General features: G+C 41.2%; 1 protein-coding gene across 4 annotated transcripts in view; it reads left to right on the plus strand.

Moving 5' to 3' along the window:
* The window catches only part of myo7a.L (myosin 7a L homeolog), a 93,516-nt gene that overhangs the window by 47,297 nt on the left and 33,347 nt on the right, over window positions 1-12,872 (plus strand). For 3 of the 4 annotated variants that reach the window (XM_041582840.1, XM_041582839.1, XM_041582838.1), the window contains 8 exons: window positions 1,451-1,604; window positions 3,394-3,470; window positions 4,047-4,166; window positions 4,583-4,725; window positions 7,175-7,385; window positions 8,650-8,785; window positions 8,991-9,097; window positions 11,631-11,687. In XM_041582840.1, the coding sequence (XP_041438774.1) occupies window positions 1,451-1,604; window positions 3,394-3,470; window positions 4,047-4,166; window positions 4,583-4,725; window positions 7,175-7,385; window positions 8,650-8,785; window positions 8,991-9,097; window positions 11,631-11,687 (1,005 nt within the window). The remainder of the gene's footprint in view (window positions 1-1,450; window positions 1,605-3,393; window positions 3,471-4,046; window positions 4,167-4,582; window positions 4,726-7,174; window positions 7,386-8,649; window positions 8,786-8,990; window positions 9,098-11,630; window positions 11,688-12,872) is intronic. The other variant, XM_018247870.2, reaches the window with a different exon arrangement.

Raw genomic sequence — 12,872 nt, forward strand, 5'->3', positions numbered from 1 at the left:
GGGTCAGTGACCCCCATTTGAAAGCTGGAAAGAGTCAGAAGGAAAAGGCAAATAATTGAAAAACTATACAAATAAAAATAATGAAGACCAATTGAAAAGTTGCCTAGAATTGCCCATTCTGTAACATACTAAAAGTTAATTTAAAGGTGAACTAAAAAATAAAAAATGAAGAATTGCAAATGGTCTCACTGCAACAATGTACATATCATACTATATGTTAGTTTAAATATGAAAAACCTCTTTAACTGGCCAAACCGTGTCTGTCTTACTGGCTCAAATTGGTTAAAGAGATACTGTCATGGGGAAAAACATTTTTTCAAAATGAACCAGTTAATAGTGCTGCTCCAGCAGAATTCTGCACTGAAATCCATTTCTCAAAAGAGCAAACAGATTTTTTATATTCAATTTTTAAATCTGACATGGGGCTAGACATTTTGTCAATTTCCCAGCTGCCCCAAGTCATGTGACTTGTGCTCTGATAAACTTCAATCACTCTTTACTGCTTTACTGCAAGTTGGAGTGATATCACCCCCCTCCCTTTCCCCCCCCCAGCAGCCAAACAACAGAACAATGGGAAGGTAACCAGATAACAGCTCCCTAACACAAGATAACAGCTGCCTGGTAGATCTAAGAACAGCACTCAATAGTAAAATCCAGGTCCCACTGAGACACATTCAGTTACATTGAGAAGGAAAAAGAACAGCCTGCCAGAAAGCATTTCTCTCCTAAAGTGCAGGCACAAGTCACATGACATGGGGCAGCTGGGAAATTGACAAAATGTCTAGCCCCATGTCAGATTTCAAAATTAAATATAAAAAAATCTGTTTGCTCTTTTGAGAAATGGATTTCAGTGCAGAATTCTGCTGGAGCAGCACTATTAAGTGATTCATTTTGAAAATACATTTTTTCCTATGACAGGATCCCTTTAACGCAAGTGTAACCTACTCCCACTCATTAATTATTATTGTGTATTTTTGGAGCACCAACATTTATCACTCTTGGCTAACATAGGACTGCCTTTCATATGTATAGCACTTTGGTTGCGTGCCTCTTCCCACAAATGAATTGCCCATTTCACAAGATTATACACATGAGCGTTCCTCTAATCCCCTCATGTTAATGATAAGCTAAATAGAGTGACCGGGATATTAACCGCTAATCCCCAGACGCTGCTCCGAATGTTTTCAGGGATTGTGAGAGTAAAAATATGCCCAAGTGTAAAAATACCCTCAACTTGTTAAATAACATGGTGCAAATCTGCCCCAGAGCAGCCCCCACACCAACCAATCAGACAGGGGCTGATCAAGGACAGACGCTGATTGGCAGAAATGGCACCAGTGTTATGACACGGCATTTGCACTGATTTTAGGCATTTGGACAACTACAATTTTTTTTACTTGTTGAAATGTATGGTCATTATCACCATTAAGTTCTGTGACTTTGTTTGTAGGGTAAGTGCACTACGTGTGACGGGAGAGAAGACAGTAAGGAATATGCCAACATTCGCTCCGCCATGAAAGTCCTGATGTTTACTGACACTGAGAACTGGGAGATCTCCCGCCTCCTTGCTGCCATATTACACATGGGAAACCTGCGCTATGAAGGTATCTGGATACTTTCCCTTTAAACAGAATTGGACCTTTAATTCAATTTCATCAGCTTTGCCTCCTCAGCCTGAGCTTTAGCAGTGAATGTGGCACATCCAATTAATTAATTGTCTGTTGAATTATCGTCCTGTCTCACCGCTTGGCTCGGAACTCCTAGAACATATTGTATTGTGCAGTGTCACTAACTTTCTACACACCCATAAACTGTTGGACCCTCTGCAACCTGCTTTCCAGCCTGGTCACTCTACTGAGACTGCTTTTTGTTACAAATGATCTTCATGTGCTAAAGCCAAAGGCAACTTCTCTATCCTTATCCTCCTGGATTTATAATCTGCATTTGATACAGCTGACACTCTCTCCTGATGCAAATTCAGTATTTGTTTGGCATTTGTAACCAGGCTGCATCTTGGTTCTCTTCTTACCTCTCTCACCGATCATTCACTGTCTCTTCTGCAAACAAAACCTCATCTCCAGTTCCATTTAATATAGCGGTGCCGCAAGGCTCTGTACTTGGTCCGTTGTTCTCCCTGTATACATCCGCTCATTTGGCTTTAATTATCATCTGTATGATACCCAAATATATTTATCCACCCATTCAGCTGAAACAGAGGCTCAAATCTGCCTCCTAGTTAACTCCAACTGGATGAACCAGCACCACCCCAAACTCAACCTAACTAAAAATGGACAAGTCATCTTTGCACCTAAAGGTGGCCATACACGGATAGATCCGCTCGTTTGGCGATGTCGCCAAACGAGCGGATCTCCCTCCGATATGCCCACCTTGAGGTGGGCAATATCGGGCTGATCCGATCGTGGGCCCTAGGGCCCAACGATTGGATCCTAGCGCTCGCAAACGGGCGGTCCGATCGCGGTACCGCATCAACGAACAGATGCGGCCGCGATCCGACGGGATTTTTAACCCCATCCGATCGAGATCTGGCCGTCGGGGGCCCCCATACACGGGCCAATAAGCTGCCGACACAGTCTGTCGGCAGCTTTTATCGGCCCGTGTATGGCCACCTTAAGCCTGGTCCTACTCCCCTATTTACTATCTCTATTGATGACTCATTAACCCTGTCAACTCTTTGAATCCTCTCTGTCTTCATCTGATCATATTAACACCACTGTCAAGACCTGTCACTTTTTTATTGCCAAAATCCGTCCCTTTCTTTCACCTGCTACAGCCAAAAGACACTCATGCATGCTCTCATCCTATCCCGACTAGATTACTGTAACCTTCTACTAACTGGCCTCCCTAACTGCCATCTCTCCCCTCTACAGTCTGTATTAAACACTGCTGCAAGAATTATCCTCTCATTCAAAAGGGTACAGGCCCATCCCCTGCTGAAGTCCTTATCATGGCTTCCTATAAAACAAAGAATAGTCTACAAACTCCTCCTCATAACCTTCAAAGCCCTTCATTCCTCAGGACCTAATTACATCTCATCTCTCTATATGTTCCTGACCGAATCCTCCGCTCCTCTCAGAGCAACCGCTTGGTTGTACCCCCCCACTACTACTGCTGTTTCCCACATTCTGCTGTACAGTGCTTTGCCCTCAAGGAGCGCTATACAAATAAAAATATAAGTACACACATATATACAGTTTATATATATATATATATATATATATATATATATATATATATATATATATATATAGATATAGATATAGATATAGATATATATATATATATATATAGATATATATATATAGATATATATATATATCTATATATATATATATATATATATAATGATGGTCACTGATATATTTTCTCTTACAGCTCGTATGTACGATAACTTAGATGCCTGTGAAGTGGTTTATTCTACCTCATTAACCACAGCCGCCAACTTACTGGAGGTTAGTACATACATAGTCCCAAGTTATATATCCTCTGTTATACAGATAGCTAGAATTTCAGCTGCCATAAAACAGGACAGGACTGCTGCTTACAATGGGGATCAGATAGGATCTGTGCAGCCACTGGGACAGAATGTTCTGTTATACAGATAGCTAGAATCTCAGCTGCCATAAAGCAGGACAGGACTGCTGCTTACAATGGGGATCAGATAGGATCTCTGCAGCCACTGGGACAGAATGTTCTGTTATACAGATAGCTAGAATCTCAGCTGCCATAAAGCAGGACAGGACTGTTGCTTACAATGGGGATCAGATAGGATCTGTGCAGCCACTGGGACAGAATGTTCTGTTATACAGATAGCTAGAATCTCAGCTGCCATAAAGCAGGACAGGACTGCTGCTTACAATGGGGATCAGATAGGATCTGTGCAGCCACTGGGACAGAATGCTCTGTTATACAGATAGCTAGAATTTCAGCTGCCATAAAACAGGACAGGACTGCTGCTTACAATGGGGATCAGAATACAGTGGATTTCATAACCATTACAATAGCTGATTTGTTACCTTACTCATTAGGTTGGGCCTCAGGAACTCATGAATTGCCTCACAAGCCGGACTATAATCACACGGGGAGAGACTGTTTCCACCCCTCTCAGTATGGAGCAGGCGCTGGATGTCAGGGATGCATTTGTTAAGGTATGGAATTTATGGAAAGTAAATAAGTTGAGGCTGGAAGCTACACAGTGAGAAATATGTAAATCTCTGATATATGAGTAACTTCGAAAGAGTTTTATTATTGCACTTTTATGTAAATATTGTAGGAATTAATTTCTTCTTCAGGGTCTCCCATGAAAAAGCATTTGCGGTGTCAAACACTGCCATCTTGAGGCCAAGAATTAAAATAATTGTGACGATTCATGAATGTTACATGACAAAACAGGGGGGGGGGGTTATTTAATTAAACACACTAAGTTTGCCCAGGGACACTAACCCATAGCAGCCAATCAGAAGGTACAATTTACCGGTCACCTGTAAAATTAAGTATCTTATTGGTTGCTATGGGTTACTGCTCCTGGGCAATAAGTAAAACTCTCAATCTGCCCTCTCCCCAGGGTATTTATGGAAGGCTGTTCGTATGGATTGTGGACAAAATCAATGCTGCTATATACAGACCCCTATCCAATGAGCCTAAAGCTGCAAGAAGGTGTATTGGGCTGCTGGATATATTTGGGTTTGAGAATTTCACTGTAAATAGGTAAGTTACACAACTGACATTGGTAATCTGTAAAGAGAAGGTCATTGACTTATTTGGAGTAATATTCCAAAGAGGGATCTAAAAGTATATTTATCTGTCATGGTATATTATCTGTGCAACCTCAACTGAATGAAGAGATATAGCAGGTCCCACTCATATAAATGAGCGCATGTAGGCAGTGTTGGACTGGGGGGTCCAAGGCCCAATGGGGCTGTCGCCTTAGGGGCCCACACACCACCCCAGGGGCCCCCACCAAAAACAGCAACCCCCCTATGCCTCTGGGAAGCCTCTTGTTGCGGTCGCAATTGGTGCCAGGGTAGAGGTAAGGGTGCAGCATCCAGGGAGTTTAGCAGTTCTGGGTCGGTTGGGCCCACTGGGTTTTTTCCCAGTGTCCCTCTGGTCCAGTCCAGCCCTGCATGTAGGGACAAGGTTTCGCTTAGGGCTCAGGCTGTATGTAAGTTTAAGGTGCATGTAGGTGCATGTAGGTGTAAGGGTGCATGCATGTTTAAAGGTGCATGTAGGTTTAAGGGTGCATGTAGGTTTAAGGGTGCATGTAGGTTTAAGGGTACACATATGTTTAAGGGTGCATGTAGGTTTAAGGGTGCATGTAGGTTTAAGGGTGCATGTAGGTTTAAGGGTGCATGTAGGTTTAAGGGTACACATATGTTTAAGAGTGCACATATGTTTAAGGGTGCATGTATGTTTAAGGGTACACATATGTTTAAGAGTGCACATATGTTTAAGGGTGCATGTATGTTTAAGGGTACACATATGTTTAATTAATTCATGACCTGGAGGTGGCCATTGAATGTACTGTTTCTATTTGTGCAGATGAGACTAAATTGTGCAGAACTATAGGTTCCATGCAGGATCTGCCACTTTGTACAGTGATTTGTCTAAACTGGAAAACTGGGCAGCAAACTGGAAAATGAGGTTCAATGTTGATAAATGCAGGTTATGCACTTTGGCAAAAATAATATAAATGCAAGTTATACACTAAATGGCAGTTTCCTTAAATGAGAAGGATCTTGGGGTTTTTGTAGATAACACGTTGTCTAATTCTGGGCAGTGTCATTCTGTGGCTACTAAAGCAAATAAAGTTCTTGTATAAAAAAGGGCATTAACTCAAGGGATGAAACATAATTGTGTCTCTTTATAGGTCCCTGGTGAGGCCTCATCTGGAGTATGGGGGCAGTTTTGGACTCCAGTCCTTAAGAGGGATATAAATGAGCTGGAGAGAGTGCAGAGACTAAGTGCAACTAAACTGGTTAGAGGGAGGGAAGAGTTAAATTATGAGGGGAGACTGTCAAGGTTGGGGTTGTTTTCTCTGGGGGGAAAAAAGGCGCTTGTGAGGGGACATGATTAGACTTTACAAGTACATTAGAGGACATTATAGACAAATAGCAGGGGACCTTTTTACCCATAAAGAGAATCACGTACCAGAGGCCTCCCCTTCAGACTAGAGGAAAAGAAGTTTCATTTAAAGGAACAGAGTAAGGGGGTTCATCACAGTGAGGACAGTGAGGTTGGGGAATGCACTGCCGGGTGATGATTCAGTTAATGACTATAAGAGGGACTTGGATGATTTCTTGGACAGACATAATACAAAGGCTATTGTGATACTAAACTCTATAGTTAGTATAGATATGGGTATATATCATTTATGTGACAGTAGGGAGGGGTGTGTGTATGGGGCTGGGTTTTCATTTGGAGGGGTTGAACTTGATGGACTTTGTCTTTTTTACACCCGATTTAACTATGTAACGGTGTAACTATGTAGGTTTAAGGGTGCATGTTTAAGGGTGCATGTATGTTTAAGGTGCATGGAGTACCAAGGCTTCACACATCAATATACCATATTATATTGTTATATATTATATAGCCACACAAATCCACATGTATAATGAAGATTTAGGGATAGTTTAATACTAAACTGACACCTTCTTCACTTCAAGGGTTAGTTCACACGAGGAGATTCAGGGAGCTTTTGTCACCTGGCGACTAATCGTCTCGTCTTCTGAGCGACAATCTCCCATGCTGAGGCAGTTCGGGGAGATTGACGCTCAGAAGACAAGGCGATTAGTCGCCAGGCGACAAAATCTCCCTGAATCTCCTCTTGTGGAAGAATTGGTGAATGTTGCTAATTTGCTTCTACTGGAGGAGTTAGTTGTGCCAACTGGATAGAGGAAGAGATACAAAACTAGTAGCAGGAGTAAGAAGAAGTGCTAGCTCTTACTAAACAGTGAAATCATTACTACTTCCTATGTGTTGGAATGTTGAACATTGCAGCCATTTGTCCCAGTCCTGTAAGCCATAGTAACCAAACGGTTGCTAATGGACTGGGGGATGGGGGGTAACAAGCATCATAACAACAACACCCCAGTAGGGATCCACACGTTTCCCCATAATGTACAGTTCAGAGCCTCACCTTACCACTGTTCTATGTTAGCTTTGAGCAGCTCTGCATCAACTTTGCCAACGAGAACTTGCAGCAATTCTTTGTGCGGCACGTCTTTAAGCTGGAGCAGGAGGAATACAACCTGGAGAACATCAACTGGCTGCACATCGAGTTCACCGACAACCAAGACGCGCTGGACATGATCGCTATCAAACCCATGAACATTATCTCCCTCATTGACGAGGAGAGCAAGTTTCCAAAGGTACAGACTCCGGAACACGAGAGACTTGACTGGGTCATCACAATGATGTTCTGTTTATTTTCCGTTACATAGGACTTGTAGTAGGAGGGTATTTTACCGAGCCTAAGTAAATAGGGTAGATGGGGTAAGATAAAAGGGTGCCTTGCAGGGGCGTAACTACAGGTGAAGCAGACCCTGTGCCTGCGGGGGGCCAGGAGGTATAGGGGGCCCCACGAAGCTCTACATCAGTGATCCCCAACCAACCATTGGCTCACGAGCAACATGTTGCTCCCCAACCCCTTGGGTGTTGCTCTCAGTGGCCTCAAAGCAGACAAGGACAAGTTTTGGTTGCATAAAAACCAGATGTACTGCCAAGTAGAGCCTCTTGTAGGCTGCCAGTCCACATAGGGGCTACTAATAGCAAATCAAAGCCCTCATTTGGCATTGCCGGGAACTATATGCATACTTTTGTTGCTCCCCAACTCTTTTTACATTTGAATGTGGCTCATGGTTGGGGATCCCTGCTCTATGTCATGGGAAAACAGGACATCCTTAGGATATTTTGGGGGCCCTATAATTAACTTGCTGTGGGGCCCAGTAACATCTAGTTACGCCACTGGCCCCTTGAAAATGGGGCCGAGAACCCAATTTAAAAAAAATATATACAGTACAATACAATCTATTTGCTTCTCGCTTTTGTTTCCAACCATAACTATTTGTGCATAACTGTTTGTACATTTTGGCCCATTGAATGCTCAGGATTCAAAGGTTTGTCCAACCGTAAAGCCCCAGATAAACATTTCTAAATGTTGGCTGGAAACTGGTGTGGAGCTGATTTATTGGAGATAAATATCTGGAGATGTTGCTCATGGAAACCAATCAGCAATTAAACAGCTATCTATTAGTTAGAAAATGAAAGCAAAGATCGTATTGGTTCCTATGGGCAACATCTCCAGAAATCTCTCCAGATATTTATCTCCAATGTTAGTAAACATGCCCCGTAGGTGCTAAATTACTCCAGTGCCGTAAACCAATAAATAATAAATCCTTGCTTTCATTTTAACAATTTTTCTGGGTATGTGCTACTACCTGAGGACCAACCCTCAGATAAGAGTATTCATAGATAATGCATATGGGACCTAGCTCCACTTTACACATGGGCCAGATTTAGACCTATGGTGCAACTCCATGCAGCTACTATACCCGAATGTATCCAAATGTTCTCCTTACAAATTGAAATTTAGATTTGAAATGTGTTTCTTTATGTTTGACTTCCCTCGATCAGGGCACAGACACAACGATGCTCTATAAACTGAATATGCAGCATAAACTGAACACCTTTTACATCCCGCCCAAAAATAACTACGAGACGCAGTTTGGCATCAATCACTTTGCTGGAATTGTCTACTATGAAACCAGAGGTGAGTGGAATAAAAGTGCAAATGTGACCAAAGTGAAAACAACTTTCTGACATGTTGTTAATGGATTTAATTGGGGGTCACGTTAGTTGGTTCAAAAACCATGGGGGGGGCCTAGATTGCAACAATTGCAAGTTGGGGATAATGCCTCCTTGCAGAACATCTGTGCATTACATTTATAGTCATTTCTGTTTTCTCTTTCCTGCAGGATTCCTGGAGAAAAATCGGGATACTCTTCATGGGGATATAATCCAGTTAGTCCATTCGGCCAAAAACAAATTCATCAAGCAGATCTTCCAGGCTGATGTGGCTATGGTATATCCTTCCTAAAATCATGGTGGTTATAGAAACGCATTAAGAGCAGTTAAAGGGGTGATTCACCTTCAAGTTAACTTTTAGGTGGTCATTTATCAATATCTGAATTCATCTCACTATTATTAATTTCCGGTTATTTTCCCGAAAAAATTCCAGTTTGGGAAAAAGCACAAAAAAAATCGTCCAAAAATTCAAATTGTATGAATTTTTCAGATTTTCTGCTTGAAAAATCTGTTTTTTTTCCAATTTTTCTCTGAACACCACAAAATCTTCTCCCATTGACTTATATGCAACCTCGGCAGGTCTGAGATGCCGGATTTTCATATTCTGACTTTTCCCATCCTCTGGGTATAATAAATCATGAAAAAATGTGAGGTTTTTTCCTAAAAATTTGGAATTTATAGCCATAAAACTAGAATTTTTCGAGTTTTTGGAATTCTGTCTTTTAAAAATAACCCCCCTTAGTATATAATAGAATCTCTTATTCCATGCAATTTTGCAATAGGTCTATTATTTTTTTTTATTGTTTTTATAATCATGTTCCTTCTTTTTCTGCATCTTTCCAGTTTTCAGATTGGGTCACTGACCCCAGCAGCCCAAACTATTGCCCTGTGAGATTACTATTGTATTGTTATTGTTACTTTTTATTACTTCTCTTTTGATCCAGTCCCTCCACTCCAGGGAGATCCAGTCTCTAAATTTAAACCACTGCCGAGTTGCTAGGGTAAAGAACACCCTAGCAACAAGATATCCGCTCAAATTGTGGAACAAAACACTAAACAACCGAGAAACCATAAAAAATTAAAACCAATTGCAAATTGTCTGAGAATATCACTATCAATGTCATACTAAACTTTCCTTTAAACGTGAACTACCCCTTTAAAAGCTGTCCCTAACTGTAATTTTTATTAGGGATGCACTGAATCCAGGATTTGGTTCAGGATTCAGCCAGGATTTGGCTTTTTTCAGCAGGATCTGAATCCGAATCCTAATTTGTGTATGTAAATTAGGGGTGGGTAGGAAATTACGTGATTTTTCGTCACAAAAGAAAAAATGTTTCCACTTTTTCCTTTCCTGACCCGAATTTGCATATGCAAATTAGTATTCAGATTCGGTTCGTTATTTGGCCGAATCTTTAACCAAGGATTTGGAGATTCGGCCGAATCCCAAATAGTGGATTTGATGCATCCCTAATTTTTATACTGCAGTATAAGACTCCCCTGCTTCTGTTTTGTTTGTTCTTTAAAGGTTCTGATAGGTGGATTCTAAAATAATTTGTGATTATGATTAAGAGTATTGACGTAAATTTGTGGCCTACAGATATTTTTGAAATTCCATGGTAGGGAGTTGCGTGTCATCAACATCTGTAGCACCTCTGGACCGTGTCATTGGATAAGCAGGCCAGTAACACAACCCAGCTTGGGGTAACGGGCTATTGTATGTGTGTTTACAGCTTTAGTTACTAATTAAATGGCCACTATACCTTTTACATTTTATAAGGCCCTTCACACATGTCTAATGGAAACAGGAAAAAATGTTTTTGTTTTTTGAAGGGGTTACACTCATAGCCCTCCTACTGTGTTATAGTTTCCCTTACAGGGAGATAACAGGGGTCATGGTTTGGTGACTCAAAGGGACTTTAGAGCAGTGACACGAATACACGAAATTCCCCGAAAAATTTTTGATTTTTTTTTTATAAAATCTGACTTTTAAAAAAAAATTTTTTTCGGAATTTATTAAACCCCAAGGGCTAAAAAGCCCGAATATAAAAACACGCCATCTCAAATCTGTCAAAGTTGCATAAAAGTCAATGGGAACAGTTCCATAAAATTTTGGTTGTTACGTGGGTTTCGGGCAATTTCACAATGTTTTCGGAGCTTTCAGGTGAAAACTCAGAAAAATTCTGAGATTTCAGGGAAAATTCATGAAAAAATCATGAAATTCTGAGCTTTTCCTGCAAAGCAAATATTCTGGAAAATGTAATAATAAATAAGCGTTAAAAACCCAAGGGGCTTAGATCGGAGTTTGTAGCAGCCGATATTGAGATAAATTTGGACCTTGATAAATAACCCCCTAAGGATGGGTAATGGCTTTCCATAGGCAGAGCTTTAGCAGGAATAATACCTATCGTTTGCTCTTGGTCTTCCAGATACCACAACACTGTGTCAGCATATGTAATGCATTGTATCAAGCACAAATTAGCAGGTATACTGGTCCTTTAATGGACAAAGAAACAGCCAACATTGGGATAGATTCCACCCATTCTTGTCTTCTCCTCCCTCCTTGTTTTACCTCTGTCCCACAGACTAAAAGGCCAAGTTCCTTCTCACTGATCTGAATCACTTTGTTAGTTCTGTCTCTTCTGCACTTTAATCCCCCACTCACCCCTCCGTACTGATCTTATATTTAGGATAAGGGGGTGTGTAACACATTAATGATCTTGCTTTATTGTGTCTCACCTTCATTTTCTTGCTAAATGATCATCTCATGGTCTCTTTTCCCTGTCTTCTCTGCTGTCCTCCTGCATCTGTAGTTTCTCTGTGGCTACCCCAGCACTGCTTTTGGCCTGTCATCCACCCCTTCTATAAAGGTAACGCAAAGATCTCATCATGTCCCATAACTGACATTATCCTATAGTCTGCTCCCTATAACTTCAACTCACCCATTCCTTGTAGAATTGTAACTGTCGTTGTTCCCGATAGCGCAGAGAATATTTCCTGTATTTGACCCCGTGCACTATAAAACGTTTCCCTCAGTTTTATTACTTTTATGGGATCTCTCTGTACAGACTATGAGCAAACTTAGGGACTGTTCCTGCTGAATTGTGCTTAGTACAGGGGAATACCTATGTGTCATAGTTTTATGGGATCTCTCTGTACAGACTATGAGCAAACTTAGGGGACTGTTCCTGCTGAATTGTGCTTAGTACAGGGAATACCTATACTGCCATAGTTTTATGGGATCTCTCTGTACAGACTATGAGCAAACTTAGGGACTGTTCCTGCTGAATTGTGCTTAGTACAGGGGAATACCTATACTGCCATAGTTTTATGGGATCTCTCTGTACAGACTATGAGCAAACTTAGGGACTGTTCCTGCTGAATTGTGCTTAGTACAGGGAATACCTATGCTGCCATAGTTTTATGGGATCTCTCTGTATAGACTATGAGCAAACTTAGGGACTGTTCCTGCTGAATTGTGCTTAGTACAGGGGAATACCTATACTGCCATAGTTTTATGGGATCTCTCTGTACAGACTATGAGCAAACTTAGGGACTGTTCCTGCTGAATTGTGCTTAGTACAGGGAATACCTATGCTGCCATAGTTTTATGGGATCTCTCTGTACAGGCTATGAGCAAACTTAGGGACTGTTCCTGCTGAATTGTGCTTAGTACAGGGAATACCTATGCTGCCATAGTTTTATGGGATCTCTCTGTACAGACTATGAGCAAACTTAGGGACTGTTCCTGCTGAATTGTGCTTAGTACAGGGGAAGACATAGGCTGACATTGTTTATTATTGTTTCCGCTATTGTTTGAGTTTGCTATTAGACACATTTAACTGTCTTTATCCCAGTAATGTCAGGCCATGGCCCCGGGTTCACTGGTTCAACAATAAAAGCCTGTGCAAATCTGAAACTGCAAAACTAGTACCATCTTCTTAGAAGCCATAGAAGGAGGCAGAAGGGAAATAATCACACAATCACCTTAAACAAAGGAAAAGTAAACTACATTATAGCTAAATTAACACCAGGGAGCACCAGATTTTTGGACT

Source organism: Xenopus laevis, chromosome 2L (assembly GCF_017654675.1).
Source record: "Xenopus laevis strain J_2021 chromosome 2L, Xenopus_laevis_v10.1, whole genome shotgun sequence".
In the NCBI taxonomy this organism is placed as follows: Eukaryota; Metazoa; Chordata; class Amphibia; order Anura; family Pipidae; genus Xenopus; species Xenopus laevis.